The 21330-nt window shown below is 51.2% G+C and overlaps 1 protein-coding gene across 1 annotated transcript; it reads right to left on the bottom strand.

Annotated features, from left to right (window-relative positions):
• Positions 1 to 6222: 6222 nt before the first annotated feature.
• On the bottom strand, positions 6223 to 19135 carry LOC141274902 (cytochrome b-c1 complex subunit 10-like). Its single transcript, XM_073686344.1, has 3 exons — positions 19015 to 19135; positions 18796 to 18929; positions 6223 to 6367 (listed from the first exon to the last, which is right to left on the bottom strand). Exons 1-2 carry the CDS (start codon positions 19062 to 19064, stop codon positions 18809 to 18811), a joined length of 171 nt encoding a protein of 56 aa, XP_073542445.1. The 5' UTR covers positions 19065 to 19135; the 3' UTR covers positions 6223 to 6367; positions 18796 to 18808.
• Positions 19136 to 21330: the final 2195 nt, after the last annotated feature.

Below are 21330 nucleotides of genomic sequence, written 5' to 3'. Positions count from 1 at the left end.
CGCCCATAAACCAGCAGCCACCGGTGGAACGCGGAAGAGGGACCCTCGGCTGCAACCGGAACTTGTCGTGATGTCAGCGGATGTCAAAGCGGGCTGCAGCCGAGGGAAATTAGAAAGAAGCTTCTATTTATCATTAAAACACATTGGCATATTTTTAAAAGTACTGGACAACCCCTTTTAATATTTTTTCTTGGAGAGACGTTACTGGGGGACATTTTTTGCATATATTTAGGTAACTGTTTGAACTCTTTTCTGGACACACTATTTCAGACAGACATACTTTGTAATCACAAAGGTTGGACTCACCAACCTGAATATCTTTCAGCTTACCTCCTTCAATCATAAGCATAGTGTTCTGGTGTGGTGTACATATGTATACAGAGTGTTCACCACTACCACCAGTCAGGACACAATTCTTAGGTCACAGGGCAGCAAATTTTGAAAATCCTATTTTGGCAGGACGGCTCCTCTGACTGGGACAGCTGCCGGTCCTGCCACTTGAATGGCTACACCCTTTGCTGTGTCCACGCTGATGGTGAGTCGGCTGCGGCTGCATCTGATACTCCATGGCACTTAGGGAGGAGAGATGGAGCATGAGCGCTTCCTTTGTAGTCTGTCCCCTTTTATGTGGGACCCACAGTGCTTTCTTCCGGGTCTACCGCCTCCAGATTCTGCCCTCTCACTGTGAGATCCAACTAGGATGCGCTATTTCCCCACGCGCCTTGGTCGGCGATTCTCGCATAGGGCACCGCACTTTTCCCAGGCGCGCCCCCTGTGACATCACTCAGGCACGCCCACTCCCAGCGTGCATTACGCCTGTGACATCAGTGGAGCACGCTGAAATTACCCGTGCGTCCCGGCTGCCTCAGCATGCCACAGAGTGGAGGAGGGAGGGAGGGCAGCGCGGTGGTCCGAGACATGCAGCGCATCTCCGTCTCTGCCACTCACGCCTGCACGTGCAACACAACCCACTCTGGACCCGTGAACAGCACTTCCAGGACCCTAAAGGCATGTAGCCTACTCTTCCGGACGCTGGGACACCGTGGGATTTCAGCAAGAGGTTCCCATCAAGGACAGGAAACCAACTGATGTGGGGGAGAGGTGCCGTCCTTTAAGTTCAGTAGGTTTCCTGTCCTTGGTGGGCGGATCCCTCTCTCAGGTGTGCTGTCATGGGTGAAGGGAAAATCACAATTATTTGTAAAGTGTAAAGGAAATGATACATGGTTTAAATATTTTAAAAATATAAATCTGAAAATAGTGACATGCTTTTGTATTCAGCCCTCCTGAGTTAATACTTTGTAGGACCACCTTTCGCTGCAATTACTGCTGCAAGTCTTTTGAGGTATGTCTCTACCAGCTTTTCACATCTAGAGGCTGAAATATTTGCCCATTCCTCTTTGCAAACTAGCTCTAGCTCAGTGAGATTGGATGGAGAGAATCTGTGAGCAGAAATTTTCAAGTCTTGCCATAGATTCTCAATGGGATTTATGTTTGGCCATTCAAACACATGAATATGCTTTGATTTAAACCATTTAATTGTAGCTCTGGCAGTATGTTTAGGTTTGTTGTCCTGTTGGAAGGTGACACAAGCGCCACTCTCAAGGCTTTTGCAGCCTCTAAGATGTTTCCCTCCAAGATTAGCTCCATCCAGTATTAAGCTCCATCCATCTTCCCATCAACTCTGACCAGCGTCCCTGCTGAAGAAAAGCTTAACCTAACTGTTTGACAGTGGAGTTGGTGTTTTCAGAGAGATTTGCAATGTCAGGCACGCCCACTCCCAGCGTGCATTACGCCTGTGACATCAGTGGAGCACGCTGAAATTACCCGTGCGTCCCGGCTGCCTCAGCATGCCACAGAGTGGAGGAGGGAGGGAGGGCAGCGTGGTGGTCCGAGACATGCAGCGCATCTCCGTCTCTGCCACTCACGCCTGCACGTGCAACACAACCCACTCTGGACCCGTGAACAGCACTTCCAGGACCCTAAAGGCATGTAGCCTACTCTTCCGGACGCTGGGACACCGTGGGATTTCAGCAAGAGGTTCCCATCAAGGACAGGAAACCAACTGATGTGGGGGAGAGGTGCCGTCCTTTAAGTTCAGTAGGTTTCCTGTCCTTGGTGGGCGGATCCCTCTCTCAGGTGTGCTGTCATGGGTGAAGGGAAAATCACAATTATTTGTAAAGTGTAAAGGAAATGATACATGGTTTAAATATTTTAAAAATATAAATCTGAAAATAGTGACATGCTTTTGTATTCAGCCCTCCTGAGTTAATACTTTGTAAGACCACCTTTCGCTGCAATTACTGCTGCAAGTCTTTTGAGGTATGTCTCTACCAGCTTTTCACATCTAGAGGCTGAAATATTTGCCCATTCCTCTTTGCAAACTAGCTCTAGCTCAGTGAGATTGGATGGAGAGAATCTGTGAGCAGAAATTTTCAAGTCTTGCCATAGATTCTCAATGGGATTTATGTTTGGCCATTCAAACACATGAATATGCTTTGATTTAAACCATTTAATTGTAGCTCTGGCAGTATGTTTAGGTTTGTTGTCCTGTTGGAAGGTGACACAAGCGCCACTCTCAAGGCTTTTGCAGCCTCTAAGATGTTTCCCTCCAAGATTAGCTCCATCCAGTATTAAGCTCCATCCATCTTCCCATCAACTCTGACCAGCGTCCCTGCTGAAGAAAAGCTTAACCTAACTGTTTGACAGTGGAGTTGGTGTTTTCAGAGAGATTTGCAATGTTAATTTTCTGCCACAAACAGAGCTTTGCATATAACCCAAAAAGTTCTACTTTGGTTCCATCTGACCAGAGCACCTTCTTCCACATGCTAGCACACGGTGTCCCCTACGTGGCTTTTTGCAAACTGGAAATGGGACTTCTTATGGCTTGCTTTCAAAAATGGCTTTCTTGTTGCCACGCTTTCATAAAGGCCAGATTTTTTTGAGTATACAACTAATGGCTGTCCTATGGACAGATTCTCCCACCACAGCTGTGGATCTCTGCAGCTCCTCCAATGACCATGAGCCTTCTGGCTGTTTCTCTAATTAGTGCTCTCCTTGCTTGGGATGTCAGTTTAGGTGAACAGTCATGTCTTGGTAGGTTTGCAGTTGTGCCATGTTTCTTACATTTTTGGATAATGGATAGAACAGTGCTAACCCTGCTTTACGCTTCGCTACTTTATCCCTGGCCTGTATGGTGTATTCCTTGGTTTTCATGATGCGGTTTGATCCCTAATGTTCTCAAACAAACCTCTGAGGGCTTCACAGAACAATTGTAGTTATACTGACAATACATTACACACAGGTGGACTCAATTTACTAATTATGTGACTTCTGGAGGCAATTGTTAACTCAGCATTTTTTTTTTTTTTTTTTTTTTTTTTTTTTTTTTTAGGGGTATCAGACTACATAAGGCTGAATACAAATACGCATCACAATTTTCAGATTTATACTTGTATATTTATACAAATATTTGCTACTTAGGGCCCCTTTTACACTGCGTTCTGGCACCTGTTTGTTGGTTCCGTCGGGGCATATGTCTGAACCCCATCCCAACCAAACAGGATTTGGGCCTATGCATAATTTTCGGGCGTGTAGGTCTACTTGAGCCAGACACTCAGATGCAGTGTACTATGTCTGCGTAAACGCCTCCAGTAGGAGTTTAATTAAATGCTGCAGCCCCATCATTTGTTACCAAATTCCTTTTGATCATGGCAACACCCCATATGTGGCTATACAGTAGCGTTTGGCCACACTGTTGTTCTGTACACGGCAATAGTAAATATGTGGATTTTTTTTGTTATTACATAAAATGTGTATTTATTGGTGTAACTTTTTTAAAAAAAATTTCATTCTTTACACATATATACACTGCTCAAAAAAATAAAGGGAACACTTAAACAACAGAATATAACTCCAAGTAAATCAAACTTCTGTGAAATCAAACTGTCCACTTAGGAAGCAACACTGAATGACAATCAATTTCACATGCTGTTGTGCAAATGTGATAGACAATAGATGGAAATTATTGGCAATTATCAAGACACCCTCAAAAAAGGAGTGGTTCTGCAGGTGGGGACCACAGACCACATCTCAGTACCAATGCTTTCTGGCTGATGTTTTGGTCACTTTTGAATGTTGATTGGGCTTTCACACTCGTGGTAGCATGAGACAGACTCTACAACCCATAGAAGTTGCTCAGGTAGTGCAGCTCATCCAGGATGGCACATCAATGCGAGCTGTGGCAAGAAGGTTTGCTGTGTCTGTCAGCGTAGTGTCCAGAGGCTGGAGACGCTACCAGGAGACAGGCCAGTACACCAGGAGACGTTGAGGGGGCCATAGGAGGGCAACAACCCAGCAGCAGGACCGCTACCTCTGCCTTTGTGCAAGGAGGAACACTGCCAGAGCCCTGCAAAATGACCTCCAGCCGGCCACAAATGTGCATGTGTCTGCACAAACGGTTAGAAACCGACTCCATGAGGATGTTATGAGGGCCCGATGTCCACAGATGGGGGTTGTGCTCACAGCCCAACACCATGCAGGACGCTTGGCATTTGCCACAGAACACCAGGATTGGCAAAACCACCACTGGCGCCCTGTGCTCTTCACAGATGAAAGCAGGTTCACACTGAGCACGTGACAGAGTCTGGAGACGCCGTGGAGAGCGATCTGCTGCCTGCAACATCCTTCAGCATGACCGGTTTGGCAGTGGGTCAGTAATGGTGTGGGGTGGCATTTCTTTGGAGGGCCGCACAGCCCTCCATGTGCTCGCCAGAGGTAGCCTGACTGCCATTAGGTACCGAGATGAGATCCTCAGATGCCTTGTGAGACCATATGCTGGTGCGGTTGGCCCTGACAGCTGCATAGAAACACATATCGCTGTCACACTCCGGTCAGGAGAGGTGCCAGCCAGTCTGTGCACTGTGATAGAACATGGACGTCAATTGTATGTTTGTCTGATTACGCCCTTAAACTCTGCGCGCCCACACATGCGCAGCATCAATTACTGAACGCCACGGATTACATACTGATGCAGTGCCAGGACGTTTTTTGTGGGCGGAGTTAACGCAGTCTGCGCTCCCATCCTGCTATGATAAATGCAGCAGTCTATCTCCTATGTGATGTATACACAGCAATCTCTATGTCTCGTAAGTGACGTATACATCACATAGGAGACATTGCTGTGCATATAGTGGACCTTCCACTACTTTTTCGTCACAAAACTTATCACTGTTAAAAAAAACAAAAAAAAAAACAAACCTGTGCTCCAGACTGGCGCAAGCCTGGAAAAGTAGTTGTGAGCAGCAACATCATCATTACTACTAATCATCACATGTTGCACCAAAGAGAAGCAGCTCCAACCATCACATTAGGGGTGAGGTAAGTAAAATGTTTGGCCAAATATAGCAGGAGAAATTTTCAGTTGATATTTCTGTATAGTCTGCAAATCACGGTGTAAATATCCAAACTGCACTTTGTAGAAAAAAGAAAAAAAAAAAAGAAAGTTCCCCAGCCCTGGCATAAGGGGGGAGGGAGGGGGGTGTGAAGAGAACAAAATACCAAACACATTGTTTAAAAGTGAACCTGTCATGTCCTAGCTACTATCTACACTGCCCCCCATAGTGTTTGCATCACTAACAAGCTTTTTTCATTAAAATTGGTGGTAGTATAATGATTTTATAACCTTATATATTACTTTGTCCTACTTGCTCGTATTCAACCATAGGGGTGTGATTCTCACATTCAGTTATGGGCGGGCACCGCCCATGTATTTGAATATTGCTCCCAGCAAGCGCCATTATTGTGGGGCACATGCGTATTTGTACATGTCCGGCCGCCTGCGCAGTGAGTCTGTGTGATTACCAGCTTCACTGTGCATGTGCCATGTTCCCGCGCGTATGCAGTGAGGCTGTGTAGTTCGCAGCTTCACTGCGCGGGGAACATAGCGCGTGCACAGTGAAGCTGGTAATCACACAGCCTCACTGCGCCAGCAGTGACTGTATGCGGTGCCGCCCATGACTGAATAGCAGGATCACACCCCTATGACTGCATATGAGCAGGTAGGACAAAGTATATATAAGGTTATAAAATTATATTACCACCGATTTTAGTGAAAAAAGCTTCTTAGTGATGCACATTGCATCACTAACAAAGCAATGGGGGCAGTGTAGATAGTAGATAGGACGTGACAGGTTCCCTTTAAATATTGTAAAGTATTTACAATCATTTTAAATGAAAACTTTAGAAATGGTTTTATTTGAAATAATTTATAAGCAATCTTTAACAGTTTTTATCAACAAAACAAATAGGGGCCCTAAACAAGTCTCATGGCATCCAACTTTCACATATGGATCAGGAACCAGTCCGTAATCTATAAGAGAAAGAGAAAACAAACCATAAAACATTTTGACAACCAGCACAGGTTACACTTTATTAATGGGATTAGCTAGACAACATGAATGTTCTTAAAGATGAAACTTTTTAATTAAATAGAGATGAGGTAATCGATTGGTCCAGCAGCTAAGTCAGTAGTCTGTGGCCACCGGACAGGAGCCCTGTGAACTTCCTCCTACATTTCGCAATCCATGGTGCCTCATCTGATTTGTAGGCGCTTTGCAACATCAGTTGGAACATGGCACACCAGGGTTCTTTTTTGGCATGGCAAGCTTTAGTTTTCTATTGGTTCAGCTTTGAAGAAATATGTTTTGATAACTTTTCCTCCCCCCTTCTTCAAAATTGCAGTGACCGGAAAAGCTTCCCACAGGCGTCACTGTCCCCGCCTTCAGACAAATCGAACATCGAGTGGAAGTCAGAGCAGCTGCAGCCCTGGCTTCCTACTGATGTTCAAAAAATCTGAAGGTGGGGACAGTGACGCCAGCGCTGATTGGGCGCAGGGCTTATGTGATGTAAAAGAGTGCCGACACCGCAGGAACGGTGCTGGCACCGGAAGTGTTCTTTATTTTAAGGGGGCAAGCATTCAGATTGAGTAGGGATTGTCCTAGTAGTAGACAACCCAGTTAAGTAAAAAGCGATGAAAGTCACAGACTTCAAAACAGTACCAATTAAATCTGCAAATTGTTCAGCAAAAAAATAAGCCCGCATGCAGCTCCGTAAACTAAAAAAATAGTCAATTTAAAGAGTCAGTACCGGCACGCAACAGAAAACACTACCCCCGTACAGACTTGTGGTGCCCAGCAAATGTGCAAAAAGAATACATGTTATATGCAAGCATAAATGTAGAATGAACTGCAGCACTCAATGGTACGCTAAAATTCAGCAGACGACCTTATTCCAAAAACATACGAGGGAATGTTCATTAAAGATCTTCCCTGACCTACTTCTATTTATTACAGGACGCTGAAACTGCATAAGTGTAATGATATAAGTCGCTATAGGTTACGTGCCAATTTGCAACTTTGAACTGCAAATGGTCTGTCTTTTACAGGTGCTGAAGTGGTGTGATCACACCTTTCCAGAAGCAGGAAGGAGTCGAATGCTCTCAGGCTCTTGATGATGTGCCATGGAATCCAGGAGGATTTTTTCAACAGACTGATCACACAGAATGAAATCTGGGTCCATCACTATGATCCTGAGACTGAAGTCCAGTCAATGCAATGGAAGCATCATGACTCCCCACCTCCAAAGAAGGCACTTACTGAAGCCTCGGCAGGCAAGGTCATGCTTAGTCTTTTTGGACCCTCACAGAGTAGTCTTGATGGATTTCCTAGCAAAGGGTATCACAGTACCAAAGGGCATACTATAGTTCACTGCTGCGGAAATTGCAGGAGGCCATCAAAACTAAGACGTGGCATGCTCACCAAAGGTGTCCGCCTTCTGCAAGACAATGCACCAGTTCACAACTCACATGTTGCCCAAATGGAAGCATGGTCCTGCTGCTTTGAAATTCCTCAGCATCCCGCTTATTCACCGGATCTCGCACCATCGAACGTCCAACTCTTTCCAACAATGAAGTTACTATTGAAGGGCAATAATTTTCCAGATGAGGAGACTGATTTCCAAAGTTACAACATGGCTTTTGGAGCAACCTGTCGACTTCAACAGCAGCATAAAGAGATGGGAGAAGTGTCCCTAGGTGCCACTTATGTAGAGAAGGACTAATAACTTTGCCAAGTTTCACTGCTCTCAGTCCACAGGAAGTGGATCAGGGAAGATCTTTAACCCCTTCACCCCTCCCCCTGCATCCCCAAAAGCCTGTTTTCACCTTCATGACCAGGCCAAATTGTACAATTTTGACCAATGTCACTATGTGGTAATAACTTTAGAACGCTTCAATGGATCCCAATGATTCTGAGATTGTGATTTTGTGACATATTGTACCTGATGGTAATGGTAAACTTTCTTCTATATGACTTGCATTAATTTGTGTGAAAAAAAAAAAAAAAAGGAAATTTTGCAAAATTTGCAATTTAATTCTTATGCCCATAAATCAGTTATTTCACACATAATAGTTAGTAAATAATATTTCCCACATGTCTACTTTACATCAGAACAATTTTTTTTTTTTTTTTTTAAAGAAGTTAAGGGTTAAAAGTTGACCAGTGATTTCTAATTTTTCCAACAAAATTTTTTTTTAGGGATTACTTCCAATTTGAAGTGACTGAGGGGCCTATATGACAGAAGATACCCAAACTAGACACCATTCTAAAAACTGCACCCCCAAGGTGCTCAAAACCACATTCAAGAAGTTCATTAACCCTTCAGGTGCTTCATAGGAATTTGGAACGTGGAAGGAAAAATTGACATTTAACTTTTTTTCACAAAAATTTTAGTTTAGTCCCAAATTATATTTGCGCTAGGGCAACAGGGAAAAAAAATAAAAAATAGGTGGACCTCAAAATTTGTTGCGCAAATAACCCATATGTGGTGAACAACTGGTTGGGAGCACGGAAAGGCGTGCCATTTGACTTTTTGAATGTAAAATTTGTTGAAATAATTAGCAGACGCCATGTCGCGTTTGCAGAGCACCTGATGTGAGGGGTTTCCATTGTTTAGGCACGTGACACTATTTTGGAAACTAAACTGTTCAGGGAACTTATCTATATGTGTGATGAGCACCTTTAACTCCCAGGTGTGTCACAGAAGTTTACACGTAGAACCGTGAAAAAAAAAAACTTTCAAACAAAAGGGTTATTTTAGCCCCATTTTTTTTTATTTTCACAAGAGTAACAGGAGAAATGGAACCCAAAATGTGTTGTGCAATTTCTCCTGACTACGTAGATACTCCATATGTGGGAGTAAACTACTGTTCGGGAGCACGGCAAGGCTCAGAAACGGAGTGACATTTTGGAACGCAGACTTTGATGGAATGGTCTGCCGGTGTCATGTCTCGTTTGGAGTGCCTCTGATGTGCCTTAATAGTGGAAAACCCCCACATGTGACCCTATTTTGGAAACAAGACCCCCCCAACAAGGAATTTATCTAGATGTGTGATGAGCACCTTAAACCCACGGGTGCTTAACAGAATTTTACGTTGATCTGTGAAAATGAAAAAAAAAAAAAAAAATTCCCATAATAATGCTGTTTTAGCCCCAAAGTTTTTAATTTTCACAAGCATAGCAGGAGAAACTGGACCCCAAAATTTGTTGTGCAATTTCTCCTGAGTACACAGATACCCCATATGTGGTCGAAAACTACTTTTGAGCCACAGTGCAAAGCTCAGAAGGGAATAAGTGCAATATCGGAGTTCAGATTTTGCTGGACTGGTTTGAGGGTGCCATGTCACATTGGCAGAGCCCCTGAGGTGCCAAAACAGCAGATCCTCCATAAGTGTACAAACTACACCTCTCAATGAATTCATCTAGGCGGTGAAGTGATCTGTGACCCACCTGTGGTGTCAATATGAATTTTATACCATTGGGCAAAAAAGAAAAAAATAATTACATTTTTACCACCAAAATTTTGTTTTAGCCCCAGATTATACATTTTCACACTGGGAAATGGATAGAAATAGCACCAAAATTTGTCACACAATTTCTGCTGAACGTAGAAGTACAGGTGCATCTCACTAAATTAGAAAGTTAATTTACTTCAGTTCTTCAATACAAAAAGCGAAACTCATATTATAGAGTTATTACAAACAGAGTGATCTATTTCAAGTGTTTATTTCTGTTAATGTTGATGATTATGGCTTACAGCCAATGAAAACACAAAAGTCATTATCTCAGTAAATTAGAATAATTAAACAAAAAAACACCAGCAAAGGTTTCCTAAGCGTTTAAAAAGGTCCCTTAGTCTGTTTCAGTAGTCACCATAATCATGGGGAAGACTGCTGACTTGACAGATGTCCAGAAGGCAGTCATTAACACCCTCCACAAGGTCCCAGAGTCTGAAGGAAGAGTGGAGAGGCCACAATCCAAGCTGCTTGAGGTCTAGTGTGAATTTTCCACAATCAGTGATGGTTTGGGGAGCCATGTCATCTGCTGGTGTAGGTCCACTGTATTTTATCAAGACCAAAGTCAGCGCAGCCATTTACCAGGAAATTTTACAGCACTTAATGCTTCCTTCTGCCGACAAGCTTTTTGGAGATGGAAATTTCATTCTCCAGCAGGACTTGGCACCTGTCCACACTGCCAAAAGTACCAATACCTGGTTTAAAAACAACAGTATCACTGTGCTTCATTGGCCAGCAAACTGACCTGACCTTAATCCCATAGAGAATCTATGGGGTATTGTCAAGAGGAAGATGAGAGACCCCAGACCCAACAATGCAGATGAGCTGAAGGCTGCTATCAAAACAACCTGGGCTTCCATAACAACTCAGCAGTGCCACAGGCTGATCGCCGCCATGCCACGCCACATTGATGCAAAAGGAGTCCCGACCAAGTATTGAGTGCATTAACTGAACATACATTTCAGTAGGCCAACATTTTAGATTTTAAAAACATTTTTTCAAGCCGTTATAAAGTATTCTAATTTACTGAGGTAATGACTTGTGTTTTCATTGGCAGTAAGCCATAATCATCATTAACAGAAATAAACACTTGAAATAGATCAGTCTGTTTGTAATGACTCTATAGCGTTTCACTTTTTGCATTGAACTGAAAAATTAACCTTTTGATGATATTCTAATTTAGTGAGATGCACATGTACCTCATGTGGCTGTACAGTACTGCTTAGCCATACGGCGAGACTCGGGAGGGACGGAGAGCCATTTGCCTCCTGGAGCGCAGATTTTCTCTATATACAGAGCTCCTAAGTGCTAGAAGAGTAGAATCCCCCTCAAGTGACCATTTTGGAAGTTATACCCCTCTGAATTTATCTACAGGTGTAGCAACTATTTAGACTCCATGGGTGTTTTCCAGAAACAAGCAACAGTGGATGTTGCCGAGTGAAAATTACAAACTGCCGCTGTAGTGACCAGCTCATGCTTCTGGAGACACGCACTGTAAATTAGACGGGCCCTAATCGCTTCAGAAGTGCCAAACATGTGAACGCTAAATGTGGTTTAAGCACACTGGGGCTCAGAAGGGAGGTGGGGGCAGTTGGATTTGGGATCACTGAATATGCTGGATTTCTTTTTTTTGGGGGGGGGGGGGGGGGTCTGGGGAGCCATTTCGCTTTTCCAGAGCCTTTGTACTACCAGTAATGCTGATGCTCCTATATTTCCATTGACAGGTGACAGACCTGAGTGGGGACTTATTTTGTGGATTGATTTGAAGCTTTTGTTGGGAACATTTTATGTAACATTTGGTATCACATTTATCCTGCGCTCTCTGCTGAGCACTTACATAGGGGTCTCCATCTAAATCTGAGTGACGTGATTCAAATGAAACCCCCGAGGGATCCATTCACTAATGAGGCAGCAGAGTTACTCTGGACTCGTCTGACCTAAGTTCAGGGGTGTCCTTTATAGAAATGCACAAAACTGTGGAAGACCATGCTTTTATGCATTCCTAAAAAGACGGACAATGTGGTATCACAGGTCAGACGGCATCCACAGTGCCTCCATATGCCTCATAGGGAATCTTCCGCCGGGGGTTTTGTCTGAATCACACATTTCAGAGATTTACACGGAAGCGCTCAGCGTAGGATAAATGTGAGCCGAGCCATACTGTGATCTTTGGGAGGCAGAATGAAAAACAAAAAACAGCAGGTGAAGAATTGTTTTTTATTTATTTCTTACGCCATTCCTCGTGCGGTATAAGTGATTAGGCGACTATTCTTTGGGTCAGTGCAATTACAGCAATACCAGACTTATCTGTATTTTATGTTTGGCTACTGTCACATTCATATGCTTATTTTGCATCACCATATTTTGAGAGCTATAATTTTTCCATATTTCGTCCGACAGTCATGTAAGGGCTTGTTTTTTGCGGAACAAGTTGTCGTTTTTATTGGTACCATTTTCGGGCACATGACATTTTTTGATCGCTTTCTATTTCGCTCACATGGATGTGGCATCACCCCTCTCCTCCCCTTGTGGGCAAGTTAGGATCATAGTCCAGAGACATTTTGTTGGCAACTCCAAAATGATACTGAAATGTGATCAGTGTCACTAAGGACCACTGGCAGTGTTGCATCTGTTACTTTGTGCTGCTTGCTGTACCGCACCCCAGGACCAGCCACGCAGGGCGCAAACATAACAGCAGAGCCACATATCTAATTCTATGTCAGCGTAAAGGCTTATTTAGATGTCTAGCACATGGACGTCTGAATATACCATAGCTCAGTCCGTGCTCAGAGCACAGCAGTGTAATGGTTACACTGCTGTGTTCTGAACACTGTGGTGAGCAGCATGATAATGTACTATTAATTCCAGGCTATCGCCTTATTCTCATCGCTGGAATAAGTGTCCGGAGCTGTGAACTACAGAGAAATGGCGCCTGTCTCCCCCCTTCCCCCCTCAGCTGTGCCCCAGACAGCCATGGGGGTCATGCTCAGTTCACAGCTGAGGCAGCCACCGTGTAGATGGGATCAGACACCCACCGCAGTCAATTCCCAGGGGCTGCCGTGTTTGTGGCAACTGTTGTACCCAGACACTTACACACCAGCAAATGAAAATAGCAGCCTCCAGCAGCTGTAGAAAAAATTAAAACTTTTTGTATTAATTTCTTTTTTAGGTCTTTGAAAAGATGCTTTGGACGTGTTAGTAATGAAGAATACAGATCAGGAGTGGTGCAGCTTGTCGTTTAGTTTTCTTAACAGTCTGTTAATATGCCATCATTTACTTGTCAATGGATTTCAGATCCCACTAAACAGCACAGAACTCTGGACAGTGCGCCCAGAAATGGATTTCATTCTCTGGTTGGTCATGACTGACCTCCATTCCACTAATGACCCAAGACTAAAAATCCTCAATAATCCAAACCTCCCACTCCCATCTTCAAGACTTCTCAAGAACCGCATCACTTCTCTGGAATGCATTACCTAGGACAATTCAGTTAATTCTGTTATGGTAAATATTTACGCTTTGCTTTGATTATTATTTTAGACAATTAAATCTACATATACGATAATTTAGTATTGGCGTTAAAAGTGTTATTCATAAAAGCGATAACACGGAGTAGACCTGTGTTTGTTACACTTTTCATCTTTTTTTTTTTTTTGAAGTACAGTAAATTGGACAGAGCCAGCTTTCAAGGGCAACTTACTTCCAATTAATATACTTTCTCTGTTAGCCATCCCCTTTCTTCTGGGGGTGTAATAAAATACATGTTGCTTGGGATCTGATGGCAGACAAGAATTGTACACTCAGACACTGGCTGTTATTCTTTTCTCCGATGCATCATATTGATTCTATTTATCTAATTTGAACCAAAAATGGCAGATTTAGAGATAATTATCTCAATCCAAATTAGCTATTTTTGGAAGGGCTACCACGGCAATTGCCAATATCTACAGTTTTAAGCGTGCCCTATCGCCTCACCTTACTTGTATAACTATCCCCGTTTTGCCCATACAACATTATTCCAAATCAGGACCCTCGTAGCATCTGTTCATACACAGTCCACGCACTAAATATCACTCTGTGGCCATACACGTACTGGCTGGTGATTGGTTCATGCAGTGTTAAGTGCAGCCCCTATTTATTATACTAATGGCTGGACCATAAAATACAAGCACTATCTCCCTATTGTGTCCCCCCTATTTCCTCATAGATTGTAAGTTTGTGAGCAGGACCCTCACTCATACCAAGAGCAGTGATGTGTTCTTCTGTATAGTCTTTATATTACAGAGGGGAATTGTACAGACAAGAAAGTGCTGCAGAATATGTAGGAGGTATAGAAATAAAAATTACTGACTTTACCTTCCCCAAGGCCAAATGTAAGGCTGCCCCCACTGGCCTAAGAGTAACAGACCCCCATATAATTTGCTAAGCACATATGCTCGGTGCAGGGAACCCAGTAGTACCACAGTGAATATCAGGCTTAAAAACAACAAGGTCACAGCATAAAACCGCCCGGGGAACATAAGGGGGGGGGAAAGGGGGGAGCAAGCAGGCAGGGGCCGGGGGGGGGGGGGGAAGCAGGTGCAAGCAGGCAGGCAGGGGGAGGGGGGGGGGGGGGGCAGAAGGCAGGCAGGGGGGCAGAAGGCGGGGAGGGGGGGGGCAGAAGGCGGGCAGGGGGGGGGCAGAAGGCGGGCAGGGGGAGGAGGGGGGCCGGAAGGCGGGCAGGGGGGGGCCGGAAGGCGGGCAGGGGGAGGGGGGGCGGAAGGCGGGCAGGGGGAGGGGGGGCGGAAGGCAGGCAGGGGGAGGGGGGGCGGAAGGCAGGCAGGGGGAGGGGGGGCGGAAGGCAGGCAGGGGGAGGGGGGGCGGAAGGCAGGCAGGGGGAGGGGGGGCGGAAGGCAGGCAGGGGGAGGGGGGGCGGAAGGCAGGCAGGGGGAGGGGGGGCGGAAGGCAGGCAGGGGGAGGGGGGGCGGAAGGCAGGCAGGGGGAGGGGGGGCGGAAGGCAGGCAGGGGGAGGGGGGGCGGAAGGCAGGCAGGGGGAGGGGGGGCGGAAGGCAGGCAGGGGGAGGGGGGGCGGAAGGCAGGCAGGGGGAGGGGGGGCGGAAGGCAGGCAGGGGGAGGGGGGGCGGAAGGCAGGCAGGGGGAGGGGGGCGGAAGGCAGGCAGGGGGAGGGGGGCGGAAGGCAGGCAGGGGGAGGGGGGGCGGAAGGCAGGCAGGGGGAGGGGGGGCGGAAGGCAGGCAGGGGGAGGGGGGGCGGAAGGCAGGCAGGGGGAGGGGGGGCGGAAGGCAGGCAGGGGGAGGGGGGGCGGAAGGCAGGCAGGGGGAGGGGGGGCGGAAGGCAGGCAGGGGGAGGGGGGGCGGAAGGCAGGCAGGGGGAGGGGGGGCGGAAGGCAGGCAGGGGGAGGGGGGGCGGAAGGCAGGCAGGGGGAGGGGGGGCGGAAGGCAGGCAGGGGGAGGGGGGGCGGAAGGCAGGCAGGGGGAGGGGGGGCGGAAGGCAGGCAGGGGGAGGGGGGGCGGAAGGCAGGCAGGGGGAGGGGGGGCGGAAGGCAGGCAGGGGGAGGGGGGGCGGAAGGCAGGCAGGGGGAGGGGGGGCGGAAGGCAGGCAGGGGGAGGGGGGGCGGAAGGCAGGCAGGGGGAGGGGGGGCGGAAGGCAGGCAGGGGGAGGGGGGGCGGAAGGCAGGCAGGGGGAGGGGGGGCGGAAGGCAGGCAGGGGGAGGGGGGGCGGAAGGCAGGCAGGGGGAGGGGGGGCGGAAGGCAGGCAGGGGGAGGGGGGGCGGAAGGCAGGCAGGGGGAGGGGGGGCGGAAGGCAGGCAGGGGGAGGGGGGGCGGAAGGCAGGCAGGGGGAGGGGGGGCGGAAGGCAGGCAGGGGGAGGGGGGGCGGAAGGCAGGCAGGGGGAGGGGGGGCGGAAGGCAGGCAGGGGGAGGGGGGGGGCCGGAAGGCGGGCAGGGGGGGGCCGGAAGGCGGGCAGGGGGAGGGGGGGCGGAAGGCGGGCAGGGGGAGGGGGGGCGGAAGGCAGGCAGGGGGAGGGGGGGCGGAAGGCAGGCAGGGGGAGGGGGGGCGGAAGGCAGGCAGGGGGAGGGGGGGCGGAAGGCAGGCAGGGGGAGGGGGGGCGGAAGGCAGGCAGGGGGAGGGGGGGCGGAAGGCAGGCAGGGGGAGGGGGGGCGGAAGGCAGGCAGGGGGAGGGGGGGCGGAAGGCAGGGGGAGGGGGGGCGGAAGGCAGGGGGAGGGGGGGCGGAAGGCAGGCAGGGGGAGGGGGGGCGGAAGGCAGGCAGGGGGAGGGGGGGCGGAAGGCAGGCAGGGGGAGGGGGGGCGGAAGGCAGGCAGGGGGAGGGGGGGCGGAAGGCAGGCAGGGGGAGGGGGGGCGGAAGGCAGGCAGGGGGAGGGGGGGCGGAAGGCAGGCAGGGGGAGGGGGGGCGGAAGGCAGGCAGGGGGAGGGGGGGCGGAAGGCAGGCAGGGGGAGGGGGGGCGGAAGGCAGGCAGGGGGAGGGGGGGCGGAAGGCAGGCAGGGGGAGGGGGGGCGGAAGGCAGGCAGGGGGAGGGGGGGCGGAAGGCAGGCAGGGGGAGGGGGGGCGGAAGGCAGGCAGGGGGAGGGGGGGCGGAAGGCAGGCAGGGGGAGGGGGGGCGGAAGGCAGGCAGGGGGAGGGGGGGCGGAAGGCAGGCAGGGGGAGGGGGGGCGGAAGGCAGGCAGGGGGAGGGGGGGCGGAAGGCAGGCAGGGGGAGGGGGGGCGGAAGGCAGGCAGGGGGAGGGGGGGCGGAAGGCAGGCAGGGGGAGGGGGGGCGGAAGGCAGGCAGGGGGAGGGGGGGCGGAAGGCAGGCAGGGGGAGGGGGGGCGGAAGGCAGGCAGGGGGAGGGGGGGCGGAAGGCAGGCAGGGGGAGGGGGGGCGGAAGGCAGGCAGGGGGAGGGGGGGCGGAAGGCAGGCAGGGGGAGGGGGGGCGGAAGGCAGGCAGGGGGAGGGGGGGCGGAAGGCAGGCAGGGGGAGGGGGGGCGGAAGGCAGGCAGGGGGAGGGGGGGCGGAAGGCAGGCAGGGGGAGGGGGGGCGGAAGGCAGGCAGGGGGAGGGGGGGCGGAAGGCAGGCAGGGGGAGGGGGGGCGGAAGGCAGGCAGGGGGAGGGGGGGCGGAAGGCAGGCAGGGGGAGGGGGGGCGGAAGGCAGGCAGGGGGAGGGGGGCCGGAAGGCAGGCAGGGGGAGGGGGGCCGGAAGGCAGGCAGGGGGAGGGGGGGCGGAAGGCAGGCAGGGGGAGGGGGGGCGGAAGGCAGGCAGGGGGAGGGGGGGCGGAAGGCAGGCAGGGGGAGGGGGGGCGGAAGGCAGGCAGGGGGAGGGGGGGCGGAAGGCAGGCAGGGGGAGGGGGGGCGGAAGGCAGGCAGGGGGAGGGGGGGCGGAAGGCAGGCAGGGGGAGGGGGGCGGAAGGCAGGCAGGGGGAGGGGGGGCGGAAGGCAGGCAGGGGGAGGGGGGGCGGAAGGCAGGCAGGGGGAGGGGGGGCGGAAGGCAGGCAGGGGGAGGGGGGGCGGAAGGCAGGCAGGGGGAGGGGGGGCGGAAGGCAGGCAGGGGGAGGGGGGGCGGAAGGCAGGCAGGGGGAGGGGGGGCGGAAGGCAGGCAAGGGGAGGGGGGGCGGAAGGCAGGCAAGGGGAGGGGGGGCGGAAGGCAGGCAAGGGGAGGGGGGGCGGAAGGCAGGCAAGGGGAGGGGGCGGAAGGCAGGCAAGGGGAGGGGGCGGAAGGCAGGCAAGGGGAGGGGGCGGAAGGCAAGGGGAGGGGGCGGAAGGCAAGGGGAGGGGGGGGAAGGCAAGGGGAGGGGGGGAAGGCAAGGGGAGGGGGGGAAGGCAAGGGGAGGGGGGGAAGGCAAGGGGAGGGGGGGGGAAGGCAAGGGGAGGGGGGGGAAGGCAAGGGGAGGGGGGGGAAGGCAAGGGGAGGGGAGGGGGGGGAAGGCAAGGGGAGGGGAGGGGGGGGAAGGCAAGGGGAGGGGAGGGGGGGGAAGGCGAGGGGAGGGGAGGGGGGGGAAGGCGAGGGGAGGGGAGGGGGGGGGGAGGGGAGGGGAGGGGGGGGAAGGCGAGGGAAGGGGAGGGGGGGGAAGGCGAGGGAAGGGGAGGGGGGGGAAGGCGAGGGAAGGGGAGGGGGGGGGAGGGGGGGAAGGGAAGGGGAGGGGGGGAAGGGGAGGGGAGGGGGGGAAGGGGAGGGGAGGGGGGGAAGGGGAGGGGAGGGGGGGAAGGGGAGGGGAGGGGGGGAAGGCGAGGGGAGGGGGGGAAGGCGAGGGGAGGGGGGGAAGGCGAGGGGAGGGGGGGAAGGCGAGGGGAGGGGGGGAAGGCGAGGGGAGGGGGGGAAGGCGAGGGGAGGGGGGGAAGGCGAGGGGAGGGGGGGAAGGCGAGGGGAGGGGGGGAAGGCGAGGGGAGGGGGGGAAGGCGAGGGGAGGGGGGGAAGGCGAGGGGAGGGGGGGAAGGCGAGGGGAGGGGGGGAAGGCGAGGGGAGGGGGGGAAGGCGAGGGGAGGGGGGGAAGGCGAGGGGAGGGGGGGGAAGGCGAGGGGAGGGGGGGGAAGGCGAGGGGAGGGGGGGGGGGGAAGGCGAGGGGAGGGGAGGGGGGGGGAAGGCGAGGGGAGGGGAGGGGAGGGGGGGGGGAGGGGAGGGAAGGCGAGGGGAGGGGAGGGAAGGCGAGGGGAGGGGAGGGGGGGGGGAAGGCGAGGGGAGGGGAGGGGGGGGGAAGGCGAGGGGAGGGGGGGGGGAAGGCGAGGGGAGGGGAGGGGGGGGGAAGGCGAGGGGAGGGGAGGGGGGGGAAGGCGAGGGGAGGGGAGGGGGGGGAAGGCAGGCAGGGGGAGGGGAGGCAGGGAGGCAGGCAGGCAGGCAGGGGGAGGGGAGGCAGGGAGGCAGGGGGAGGCGGAAGGCAGGCGACGGGGACAATACTTACTCCAAGCCGTGGCTCATTTATCCTCTTTAAATTTGCCATTGATATAGGGAACATAATCCAGGAAGAGCCGCCAGTCTGTAGCCCAGACCAGGCCCACTGCTCCCACCGAGCCCCATGTGAACAGTGTCGGAACCCTGCGGAGGAACACATATTACCGCCATGGTACACGACCCCACACACACACGGTGCACCCAGCCGCCATCACACGCCCTCCCTCACCAGTTCTTGGCCAACTGCACGTAGCGCGGTCCCAGCACCTTGGCGATCATTCTGGTCGCGCTCCCTCAATGTGACCCGCGGCTGCCGGAAGTAGCGGCAGACTCTGCGCAGCGCCGAGGACCCTAGATGAGCTGTCCGATGCGCGCCTGTATGGGGCCTCTCTCCTGAGTCATGAGCAAGAAAGGCACGCGGTAGTGGTTCCATTTCTTGATTCTGCAGTTATATGTTTTTAAAGAGTATTTCTTTTTAGATACAGGCATAGTGAGACAGCCTACATGTCTAGAGGACCCAAGATTGTGGAGACTAAAATGGCGTTGTTAGGAGGAGGGTCTCCTTCTGGGGAATGGGATTAGTTCAGGGACAGGTCAGAATGGCGCAAGGTCTCCATGCTAGTCTTTGGGGGGTGGTGTAAATTCTGGCTGACCCAAGTGGAAGACGTCTCTGGAAATACCTGTGGTGTTTTGTTCTGTAGCATTTTCCCGTCCTTTGGTTGCTGAGTGCTGGCTTTGGTATCTTGATGACTGCGGGTTTTTGTGGGTTTTTTTATTTTAGCGCTTTTACATAGTTAATAATAATCTTTATTTTTATATAGTGGCAACATATTCCACAGCGCTTTACAGACATTATGGGCACTGTCCCCATTGGGGCTCACAATCTACATTCCCTATCAGCATGTCATTGAAGTATGGGAGGAAACCGGAGAGCCCGGAGGAAACCCACACAAACACGGGGAGAAGATACAAACTCCTTGCAGATAGTTTTTGGGACGTCTTCTTTACTGGCATTTCCAGTAGTTTTTTTATTTTTTATTCTTGACTCAACAATGAAGAACCACTGGGAAGATGCTCAAAACAACGCAATGGCGCTTCCAGGTGTCTTCTCAGTCCACCCATTGACTCTTATTGGAAAGCATAGATCATCTTCAGAGCAGAAGCCACCTGGAAAGTGAAAACCTGAAGCAGTTAAAAGAAGCTCTAAAGACTGAACATGTGAACAGCGAGTCACTTTTACATAGAAATGCATGTGTTTATTCCTTTGAGCGGTTTCCAGGTGGGGTTTTGGGGCAGACCACCCTGAAAAACGTGTGCATGTACCCATGGGTCCCCACAATGGCTGAGGAGTTTATCCCCTTGGACTATATATATATATTCTCATTTGCTATATTCTGTTTGGCTATTAATATTCAGTGGAATATGCACACGTTTTATTATATTGGATATTTGGCACACACTACTTTTATTCCCCTGTGCCATTCCATTCTGTGCTTGTTTGATATTGTTTAAATAAAATAATACACATTTCACCAACACTTTGAGGGGCGACATTGTGTTTGTTTATTTTATTACCTGCGGTTGGGTAGCGGGTGTTGCGAGCGCCCTCAGTATTGTATTAACTGCAGATTTGTCTCCCATTGTATACCTGCAGACGGGCGAGGGACTGCTTTTTGAGTGGGGAGTTGTAGTTTGGTATGACACCCTTCATTTTATCATATAATGTACTGAAAAATAGGGAAAATAAGTCAGGTATAATGGTGAAAAACAAACTGCAATTCGGCCATTGCTTCATTGTTTTAGGGCATGTGGTATGCTGTACTTTAGGTCAGTACAATTATGGCGATACCAAACTTTCATGTTTTTAATTTAGAGGTTTTAGGCTATGTGCCCACAATGCAGAAATGCTCCGGATTTTATCCTGAACGTTTCTGCATCTCCCTAGCAGAAAAAAACGCATGCGGATTGTACATGCGGATTGTACATGCGTTTTTCCTGCCAGGGACATGCGGATGTGAAGCGTTCTTCACATGCATTTCTGCATGCGGGTTGACAAGCGCTTTCCAAACGATTTTAGCATCACTTGGAAGGTGCTTGACAACTTGCTCACACTATATAAATCCATGCAAACGGCATGGATTTATATAGTGTGACCCGAGAGAATGGTAAAAAATAAAAGATAAATGTATACTTACCCTCCGATGGCCCCCACAGTCTTGATTTCCTCCGCCCCGGCTGCCGGCAGCGGTAGAGTGAAGGACCTGCCGACGTCAGCGTCGTGTGACCCGTCACATGACTCTGACGTCAGCGCAGGTCCTTCATTCCATCGCGAACTGCTGCCAAGCAAGGAGGAGCGCAGCGCAGGCCGCCGGCAGTAAGTATATATTTATTTTATTCTTTTTTTTTTTTTTTTTTTTTTTTTTTTTTTACAGTTTTCAATGGTACCCAGGTCCGGAGGAGAGTCTCCTCTTCTCTAGACCCGGGTACCATCCGCACATTAGAACGCATGGAATGCGCATCTACATATACAGTGATGCGGATTCCA

Source organism: Phyllobates terribilis, unplaced genomic scaffold (assembly GCF_046119375.1).
Source record: "Phyllobates terribilis strain yellow unplaced genomic scaffold, ASM4611937v1 Scaffold_1__5_contigs__length_1240528914, whole genome shotgun sequence".
NCBI lineage: Eukaryota > Metazoa > Chordata > Amphibia > Anura > Dendrobatidae > Phyllobates > Phyllobates terribilis.
Note: the sequence above shows the minus strand (reverse complement) of the source record. Positions and strands in the feature narration are given on the sequence as shown.